The sequence below is a fragment of the Thamnophis sirtalis genome, unplaced genomic scaffold, assembly GCF_051295495.1.
Source record: "Thamnophis sirtalis isolate CommonGarterSnake01/CBP01778 unplaced genomic scaffold, rThaSir2_p1.2 scaffold_1, whole genome shotgun sequence".
NCBI classification, from domain to species: domain Eukaryota; kingdom Metazoa; phylum Chordata; class Lepidosauria; order Squamata; family Natricidae; genus Thamnophis; species Thamnophis sirtalis.
In genome coordinates, this window is record NW_028261381.1 from 86,219,245 (window position 1) to 86,230,255 (window position 11,011).

The following is an 11,011-nucleotide window of genomic DNA, read 5'->3' on the forward strand; positions in this document are numbered from 1 at the left end:
CATGGAGTCTTTGTGCCACATTTATTTGGCATTTCCTGGGTGTGGCAGCATTGTGCTACTCCTTTGGTCCTTTCTGGAGACACAGCAGATTTATGCTGTGTGGCTGGGGTGTGGCTCAGGGGTCCCCCCCCAACTAGTGCATTGCCTGTTCGCAGCCTCCCCACCTCCCGCAGTACCTCCACTCCTTACCTGGGACACCCACAGTTTCTGCTTAACAACCATGCTGGAGTTATGATGACAAAAGGCTGTGCTAAGATTGTGGTTGCTAAGAGACATTGCCACATGATGTGTTTTATGACCACCTCCCTTAGCAATGGAAATTCCAGTCCATTTGTGGTTATATATAAGTCAAAGAGTACCTATAATAGATCTTTCTAAAGTTGTGTTTGCATAATACACCCTACCTTGACACATTGTACGGGTTTTTTAGTTCCAATGTTAAACATTCCAATGTTAAACACTCCCACATTAGATCTTTTTGTTGAATGCTACAGAGCTTGTTACAGATCACAGAATTTGGGTAAACGGGGACCAAAATGGCAGCTATTTCTAGTTTGAATGGCGTGGTGTCTACCTTCATATGCCATGCGTACGCATGATTAATATTGTTTCACTGAGTCTAAATTTCAGGATTGTACAGACTAGGGGTCCCCAACCCCTGTAGTACGTGAGCTGTTTGGAATCAGGCCGCAGAAGCAGTGAGCAAGCACACATATGCACGCATCCCCACTTGCAAGAACAGTGGGTAAGTGCATCTGCGCTCCATTTATGCAAGCGGCGGGGGCATTTGCCCACCACTCACACAAATGGAGCTGCATGCACTTGTCGGCCGCTCATGTGGAACCATCCCCTCTCTCACCCACTCCACCACCACCACCCCGCCATTCCACAAAGCGGAAAGGTTGGGAAACTCTTGCATACACCAAATTATTAAATAACAAGCCATATTTAAAGAGCACCTTAGGCCAAAATCCTGGATTGTTTGCGCTTCAGTGTGTCAGGCAATTAGCAATAGGATCTTTGTTAATGCTAAATTATTTCATTATTTTGTATTAGAAGAAGAATCATATAAATAATGACAGAAATGCTGAATAGTTTTGCTTTTTAACTACTACTGTCCAACAGCTTTTGGTCCATTTATTTGATAAGGCATTAGCAAGATACAATTATAAAGGAATTAAATTGAATTTGTGTAAGATAGATGTGAACATACAAGAAAAGAATAAATAAAAGGTGCATTTTTGTTTCCATAAACACACAGTATTTCATATATGAACCCTGTTCCCATGAAATACTACTGAATGCAATGTAGATTCCTGCAGATTCAAGGATCTGTATTAGAGTAATTCCTTGTTGTCAGATCAAGTCAGTTAAGAGTCAAAAGAATATTCTGACTCAGTTAAAAACTTTGCCAGAGGCTTTTAAGAAGCCAGAACATCAGTTGCAGATACAGCACAATGATTATCAGATTATTCACTTCTAGATTAAAAATGATGATTATATTTTTTTATTATTTATTATTTATTAACCAACTTTTGCAGAATGTCTGAGATGCAATATCTAAGAGAAAGGACTCTAGAGACCATATTTGATAAATCAATATAGAGTATGATTCTGACGTTTAAAAAGCTAGCCCCGTTTACCTGGAATAAATGCAGTGACCAACACGTTTTATGGCTCTTTGTGTGCTTGAGCCCATCTACACTGTCTTTATTCCAAAGTTAGCTCCACTAAGATCTGTGACCAAGAAATAGGTTCTTGGTCACAGGTTTCAAATTAGATTTCTACATAGATCTTTTTTTTTTCTTGACAAAAATTGCTTTCTAGAGAAATATATTCAAAATTTCAGATTCACTTCAGATTCATGTAACTTGTTTTTTTTTAATAGGGTTGTTCAATTGGTTTGTTTGAATGATGAGGAACTACTACCCAATCATGTCATTGTTGAAATAGCTATATATTATAATAGTATGAAGGGATAGGCATGTACTATTGCATGTTCCTCCATATCCAAGTGGTGTTTCAGATTTCAATATTATGAAATAATATGATCCCATGAGATAAAATAGGTGTTTGACCCTAACCCTTAAATTATTTTCATTCTGTTAGGATTTTAAAAAGTAATTAAGGCATGATTCTTCAAGGACAAGGTCCCAGTTGTTCCTACTGCATATTTTTCTTGTATTGTCATCTTCTGGAGAGCAACCTAAATAGAATTGCCAGGATTTATGCATTCCTTTGTTACTATGATATGTTAATGTGCTAAATCTGGAAATGAAGTTTCCAAAGCAATAAAAAAAAATCACCGGGCAAAGGTCTTTGTCATCTAGCTTCGGACACCCCAGTAACTAGTAATGTAGATTACTCAATGTGATTTCACAATCCGTCTTGTAAGCTACATAGACAACGGAAGAAACAGTGTAAGACTGAGTATAGGCAATAGAAATAAAATGCACAAAATAAGTACATCCAATTTTCAACAAGTGACATTATGCAGATATCCTCTTAGACATTGTTGTTTTATAAATAATAAATAATAAAATGCCCTAATTGCTCATTACTACTGAACTGGAAAGAAAGGTTATGATACTTTCACTGTGGTTTGGTTTTGAAGGTGATATCTTTATGACCTTTGTTCCAATCATTTGGTTTCTTCTGAATCTTTGGCTTCCCATGATCAGGGCGCAGTCTCCAACTCCTCGTTTCCCGGGGCTTAATTTCTTCAATAGCCTCGGGTGCATGATGCACAGTTTGCAGTTTCTCAAGGAGCCAGTTTTGCCGGTCTGCTGAATGTAGGTGTTCCCCCAAATCATGCATAATCTGGACTTCACTTACAGACCTCTTCCTGTAATGAAGCAAGAGCAGAAAAGATCTATTGGAATAGCAAAGAGACTAGACTAGGCTTTTAGTTCTGCACAGTTACAGTAATTGTGATCCTGTGTAATTGGGGGTGGGGGAGCGGTTATTCGGAAAATGGATAGGTTTGGTGGCAAAGGTGCTCTAGTCAGACCTTAACAGAATGGAAAAGATTTCTGAGAAAGTCCCTTCAAAATTGGCAATTCTGCAAGCTGCATACTTGAAATACTAGCTACCAGGGAGAAATAATGGAAAACAGAAATTTTATTTCTACATGAACTTTCACAGTGTATCCAATGGGTCACTGTGGGATTATGCATGTGATTTATTTATAATGTTTATATAATTTCACATTTAACACTTTGACCAATGAATACAAAGCAATGCAGAAACAACAGCAAATAAAAAGAACAATATATTTTCATATATACAAGTGGAGCACCCATAAATGCTTTGACATGAACATAAGTTTAATGAGTAATTTAAAGTGGCTTATGGAATATAAAGAGAGAGTCCAGTGTACCTCTAAAGCAGGGGTGTCAAACTCAAGGACAGGGGGCTGCATCCGGCCCACGGGATGCTTAGATCTGGTCCACGGGACCACCCTAAAAACAGTAAAGGACTGGCCTGCGGTGCCCCTGCCAGCAAAAACTGAGCTCGGGAGGGCTGCGTGCAGCCCTCCCAGGCTCTATTTTCAGCCATGACGGCCTTCTGCTGCCCTCTGCAAAACAGAACTTGGGGCAGCCGCACACGGGCCACCACAGACACCCCTGACACAAGTGACATCAAGCTGGCCACACCCTCCCTGGCCATGCCCACTCCAGCCCTCCGAGGTCAAACACAACCCTGATGCCGCTCTCAGTGAAATCGAGTTTGACACTCCTGCTCTAAAGGAACCTACTTAAGAGCTTGGCAGTTCTGATGGAGATAGTGTTCTGCTCACCCTACCCTTCCCCCTTTTCATAAGAAAGGCATTTTAGCAAAAATAATGATTGTTATGCCTGACCAAGCAGATTTGATTCCAGTAACGCAGTGTCCAATACTACACCTTAAAAAGCTTGAAAGATGAAAAATAGCACTAGCTAAACTAATTACTGCAACTAAACAACAAAGATTAAACTTTCCTTTAGTTGCTTTTTGACACTTGTCAATCTCCCAGGAAAGGTATAGCTTAGTTATATACTTACATCACAGCTTTTCCATCAGAATTTATGAAGAAACAGATGGCACATAAAATGAATGCAGATTGAGTCATATCCCTGGTTGAAGTCATATTAACTGAAAGAAAAGTCAAAATACATTTTCATAGATAAAATTATTCCGAATCGTGTAATCAAAATAATCATAGAAACGATGGGAAAATTAATTACAAAAGAAAATTGTGTTTCTTCGTGTAATATGAAGAAAGGAGAGAATTGGGGGTTAAATTAATCACAAATATTTGTCTAATATTTTTTATGCTTTAGATTCCCCTGCCTTAGTGCCTCTGTCTTTTTAAAAGATAACAATATATGGTGCCAAAAATTTAGATTGATCCAGCCAATATAAATGGTCTTCCATCATATTCCTTACCTTTCTTTATCTCCTGTTATATCCACATTAAATAGATATGAAGTGGTTTTAACTCGTTTAATAATTTCCACACCTCACAACACTCCATCCAAATAGATTTGGAAGTCAGCAAGTATGACAAGGACCACAGTCTAGAAAATATCACTATTTCATTAACTCATTAATTCCATATCTGGCAGCATATGGTTAAGATTAGAAGACTAGAAACCAAGAGACTGTGACCCCTCGTCCTCTTTTATGATATTTTTTCCTTTGTTTTCTGAAATCATTAGGATTAGAAGTTGTCTCTAATCAGAAATAAATTTAAAATTGACAAAAGAAAGTACTTCGCGCAGTGTATAATTAACTCACAAGACCTGGTGGCCATTTGGTTCATTCTAAAAGGGAGTTGGATAAATCAATGGATAACATGACTATTACATCTTGACAAATCTTGATAATGCAATATTTCTTCCAAGGGTTTTGGGGGGAGGGGGAGAAATGTGCCTTTATATGCCAATTGCAGGGGAACCATGGTGGGAGAAGGGTTCATCTCCATCTCCTCGGATCATGCGCCCCAAAGACATTTGGTTGACTACTGTGAGGAGCAAAATGCTGAACTAGAATAAGCCTTGTCCTGATCAGCCAGGCAAATGCACACATATTTAAGCAATAGCAAATGTCAATTCAAACAATTTTTCACTCGAGAGATGAGACTTTCTCTCCCCCAAATCCCTCTTATGTATATCCCAGTTTGCTCTACATTGGTGCAGATCTGCATCATGCATACAAAAGAGAAGTCATTCTGCATCTATTCATTAATTAAGAGATGACTAACCCACTAATGTTGATGAAATTATTTATATAGTGAAGGTCACATTGGCAGAATGCTTTTAATAAACCCTACTCTGCTGTAACAAACCGTAAATATATCTTACCTCCCATTCTCTTTCCAACAACAGCCATCCAGTTGTTCTCAGGAAACATACAAAGTGCAGAATTAATAAGGCTCCCCATTATTTATTTGCTACATCTCTATGTTGTTTTCATAGATAATTATTTCAGTCTTATTGAAAATTTGCAGATATCACATTTTGTTCTATTGAATTTTTTACGTAAGTTATGCATTGATTGAAGACTTATTTATTTATTTATTTATTTATTTATTTTTGAAAAATATTTTTATAAATAGAGATTATCTTGGGTTTTGGTAAAATTAGTATTCATAGACCCAAAGTGAATCTCTTGATTGCATGACTTAAATCGATCATGTGGTTTTAAAATGTGGTGATACAGTCAATATGGTTGCTTTAACAGCTGTGTTAATTCATCTCATGTTACTTGGACAGAACTGATTATGTGCCTCTTGATGTGCTTCCAGGTAGATAATTAAGAGTAAGATTTAAGAGATGGCTTTGAGATGTTTTAATCCAGTATGGATGAAAGTGGGAGTGAGGGAAACACATCCAGAACAGGATGTTCAAAATCATATGCTGAATATTGCATGCATGCTCTTGGATATATAGAAACATTTCCCATCTAACATTTAGACCTGTTAATTTTAATCTTAAAAATTAACTCAATCCAATGAATGAACAATTTGACAGATGTAACCTCTTATCTGTGAAATAACTTAATCAAAGTCAAAACTAAAATCACAGGCATAAAAGAACAGTAACTGTTGTTACTGAGTACATCACTAAATGTCTATGAAGATTCTCAGTCATTCAGCTCATAGTTGTCCCGGAGGTGCTTTTTCAAGAGACAAGTGGAGTTTCTGGTTTTTCTTTGAAGACGTTTCACTTCTCATCCAAGAAGCATCTTCAGCTCTGAAGAAGCTGAAGATGCTTCTTAGATGAGAAGAGAAACTTCTTCAAAGAAAAACCAGAAAGTCCAGTTGCTTCTCAAAAAAGCACCTTTGGGTATTGTGAATGAGGTAACTTTGATTTCAAATGAAAAAAAATAGGCATTCACTTAACTATTAAATGGCTATTGGCAGTAGAAGGACCGCATAAATCAAGTAGGATGATCAAATTTGGCCCATGGGGTGTAACTTGCCTTCCTGGATAAACATTGTCACTGAATCAATGACTGGGCATCATTAATTTGATGGGAGCAATCAAACCAATTTTGTCCCTAACATAAACCTCCCATCATTTAGAAGTTCATTGTGCTGTAAATGATACCGCAACGCCTTTTTTTCCCTTTTCATAATCTTCCTATTTTAGCTGTAGGAGGCATTTCGTTTTATTTTTTTCCCTCCGGAAAATGTGTAGGCATCAAAAATCTGTTCTTGAAAGCATTTATACCATCCTAAACCTATTATTATCACTCGAAATTTTATTGACAAAGCCATTTGAGTTTCTCGGGGGAGCGCAGAAAAACTGATAAGGATTCAAGAAGTAAAATGTAACTTAAACTTAATTCTGAATTCAGTTTTAAATTCCAGTTGTAATTTTGATTGTCGGTGAAATATATAGACTCACTTACAGGTTTTATGAAGGGGCTATAGCAATGCTGAATAAAATATTAAGTGCTTTACAATTTCTGTATGTACATTATTTTTACTACAACCTAAACATAAATATAATTCAGATATTTCATATTCCTATCTACATTTCTTTTATCCAATGTTATACACATATATAAAAATTAACTTTAAAAATTAAATATAGAGCATTCTTACCAGATAGCTTTTTAAATTGGTTCTTCCTTTAGATAAATCTCAGCAAGCAGAAGTTGCTTTGAAGACTGCTTAATTGGTCTAGAAGAGTCCTTAAATGCAACTTTAAATAGAACTTCTCAGTAGCTAAGGAGTCCTTTTATTGTCTCCTTTTGTTGATGTCACTTTCGAACACACCCCTGACCTTGATGTACCACCCATCATGTGCTTTTGTTAATGGGGCATTGAATGAACAGAGAAGAAAGTTTAGGGCAAAATACAGTAACCTGGGAAACTTCACAAGAGTTTGACTTTTAAAGAATCTGAGTTTAAGGTTGGAAAAAAAATGCATATAAAGAAATTATGTCAATTAAGCAATAATGATCAGCTTTAAATGTTAATGAATCCAGGAATGACTAAAAACCAACCTTTGTATGTGTGTGTATTGGGGGGGGGGGTGTACCAATGTTCAAGAACATGAGTGGCCCACTGCAGGAATCTTTATTCAGTGTCATTAAATTTAGGTTATTAAAATTTGAAAAATTAACATTGCCAGGAATTTACAAATCAGAGATAAACCTTGAAGTCTTGTAAATCTAGCTCATTATTCACAATTGGGCATCACTTTAAGTACATGGATATTGCTGTGACCGAAGATATCAAACTTCAGTTTCTGTAGTCAAAGAAATAAATTATTAATAGATATATACTTTGTCTCAGACAAATATATACCCAGGGACTGTTCTTTTCCCAACAAAATGTTCTCCATAAGGATATGTGGGATTTTAACAGAATTTTTCCTTGGAATAGGTAGAATGTTTAAAACATTAAAAAGTACTTGCCGTTTTAATTTTAATAAAGATTGTAGGGACTTTTAAAATGCATTCCTCAAAGACTAATTGCTGAGCCCTCCCCCACAAATAAAAATAAAATAGGTTTGTGCTTGTTTGTTTTCTCCTGCAACAGGTGGCTTGATTTACTTTTTTGAGTCAGTGTCTCAATTCTGCAAGCAAATTCTTATGTTCAAAAGCTTTATTCATCCAGTCAGACTCCTTCAAGTTTTAGATGGCATAGATTATTGTAGAGCTATACCTACAGCTTCGTGGGGAAAAAATGGGGGGGGGGCATTTTGCTCATATGGTGCTGTGTCATTTGCTTATAAATTAGCGAATGCAGCAGGACAAGACTATCACCCATGATTTATTTGTAAAATTCACCGGATAAATAAAGAAGATATAGATTACCTGTGAATGGTGCTAATAATTGTCCTATTATGCTAGAGGGAATATAAAAAACAATGTTTTCTCTTCATTCAACAGAATAGCTTTTTCAAATTTTGCCCTTATTTTATAGAATGCAAGTCACATATCAGGTACATTAATATTAAAGATAAAAATGCAGATAGATGAACAGAATGTTCACTTCGTTCAGAAGCAACAACTATTTCTTGCATTTCTGTATGAATGAGATGAGAGCCACACATTTATTTATATCCCATCTTTATTGTTTTTACAAATAATTCAAGATGGTGAACATATCCAACATACCTTTCTCTTTCCATTTTCCCCATAACAACAACCCAGTGAGGTGAGCTGAACTGAGAGGACTGGTTCAAGCTCATTCAGTTGGCTTTCATGAGTAATGCTGGACTAGAACTCATGGCTTTTGGTTTCTAGCCTGGTGCCTTAACCTCTAAACCAAACTGTCTCTCAACAATTACTCCTACTGGTAACCCCAACATCATGTGCGCCCACATGCTCCCACCTATGATAGTTATGTGTTTATTTCATGCACCTGCAGTAAGGAAGACTTATACATTTTATTCAGTATACAAAAGAATCTCCATCATTCAGAACCTCCTGCAGCTGCAGATTATGTTGATGCTGCAGGCCAACATTTCCTGCTTGCAGATACCTACAATGAACTCACATGTGTTAGACAGAGTAGCATCCTTGGTAATGCAGCCTCCAGACATTCCCTCTTACACATTGATTCAGCGTGAATGTTTTATTTCCTAAAAGGACTCTTGTTTGAGAAAACATTTTAGGCCTAAATGCAGTCTCTTCCATTGGAGCAAAAATGCATGCTTAGTAGATGAGAAAAATGTGGGGGGGGGACATGGAGAATATATGATTAGAAAAGGTTTGTATTGAATGTGACAATCATTAATTAACTGCTGCCTGATCAGGAGACCTCCAGCATCATTATCTCTTGTCTTAAATTTCTGTGAGTGGCTAGAAAAACCACTTTGGTATTAAAAACAGCTGATAATGCATAGTATATCTTATCATTGCATCTCTTTGAGCCCACTGTTTGTTTATCTATAATCTACAATAATATGTGAAAATGTACAATAGACGTAATGATGACATTGGTTTGATTCTTGAATGTACCGGCTCCGGGCATCAGGAATTTGTAAAAAATAGTGATAGGGCATGAAGATGCTGGCTACCCACTAGAGGAGAAAGAGCTGACAAGACTTTTTCCACTGAAGAAATGAGCATCCTTGACTAACCTTCACACATGCAGCAGAGCAAAGCATGACAAAATGTTGCTGCCATTGCACTGTAAGAAAGATGCACAGACATGCAGCTATTCAATACCAAGTGACAAAAGAAAGAACCAATTGTGCTGATGTAGCTTGCCTTCCTAAAGGGACTTGGTGGCTCAGTGGCTAAGACACCGAGCTTGTATATCAGAAGGTCAGCAGTTCAGCGGTTCGAATCCCTAGACCTGTATAATGGAGTGAGCTCCCGTTACTTGTCCCAGCTTCTGCCAACCTAGCAGTTTGAAAGCATGTAAAAATGCAAGTAGAAAAATAGGGACCACCTTTGGTGTGAAGGTGTTCTGTGCGCCTTTGGTGTTTAGTCATGCCGGCCATATGACCATGGAGACATCTTTGGAAATGCTGGTTCTTTGGCTTTGAAACGGAGATGAGCACTGCCCCCCTAGAGTTGGGAACGATTAGCATGTATATGTGAATGGAACCTTTACCTTTATCTAGATTGTCTTCCTACTATATCAAATACAGCTAGCTGTGCATCTATTTCTTTTTTCAGTTTCCCAAAGCTTTGCTTATTAATTTGGGACACTTAGAAAATGATGATGCCATTGAAAGATCAAGAAATCATGGCTTTCCAAGTATTGATAAATGACGAGTCCCTTCATCACTTACCACAGAGTATTATAGCGGGGTATGATGGTAGTTCATCAATACAGGTAGTTCTCATTTAGCAACCTCAATTTGTTCTGCGAAATGGTGGGTTAGAAACATGGTCGCTAAGTGAATCACATGACAAAGAAGAGAAATCCTGCAAAGATTGCTGGTTGCTCTTGTCTCACTTTTTTTTAAAAAAAAGTTCTTGTGCAGCTATGCTAACATTACTCTGACTTTGGCACACATTGTTCTCAGGCTCAGAAATTTAAGGCATTCATAGACCAGAAAATGTTTTTTTTAATTACTGTTTATTACCGCTGTTGAATTTGCAAATGATAATTATCCAAGGAAATTGCTAACAAGGATTACCAATCTCTCCAAAGGCAGAAATTCCCATTGCTTTCCCTTGCTATGAACACTTTCATTTGTTCATAGATATCCTATAAGCTCTACATTAGTAGGGTGATTACAGCTCATGGATGAGCTCCTTTGCTTTCTTCAAATGCTTAAGTGTATTTACTAATATACTTAGCAGATTCACTATTATACTTAAAATAGCAACTAGTAAATGGTGACACAGTGGATGGTTGTATTGAGACAATAATGCTAAAAGTGTCTAAGGAATGTTTCTCTCCTGACACAATGAAATCTGAAGACAGCCAGTAAACCTTTAGATCTTCATTTGATTGACAAGATCTGTGGTTTCTTAAATACCATAGCAGCATGCCTAGTCAATGGCATAATCATCATGATACAGCCTCAGGTGTCTTTTTCACTATGCTAGC

The 11,011-nt window shown here is 37.1% G+C and overlaps 1 protein-coding gene across 1 annotated transcript; it reads right to left on the reverse strand.

Annotated features, from left to right (window-relative positions):
- Positions 1–2,592: 2,592 nt before the first annotated feature.
- PTH (parathyroid hormone) lies at positions 2,593–4,129 on the reverse strand. The gene is made up of 2 exons (XM_087720709.1): positions 4,044–4,129; positions 2,593–2,845 (listed from the first exon to the last, which is right to left on the reverse strand). The coding sequence occupies exons 1-2, from the start codon at positions 4,127–4,129 to the stop codon at positions 2,593–2,595; spliced, it is 339 nt and encodes a 112-aa protein (XP_087576835.1).
- Positions 4,130–11,011: the final 6,882 nt, after the last annotated feature.

Coding starts and splice junctions, on each gene's coding strand:
- PTH (XM_087720709.1), bottom strand. CDS start 4,129: ATGACTTCAACCAGGGATATGACTCAATCTGCATTCATTTTATGTGCC. Junction 2,846..4,043: donor TCTGATGGAAAAGCTGTGAT/GTAAGTATATAA, acceptor GCTTCATTACAG/GAAGAGGTCTGTAAGTGAAG.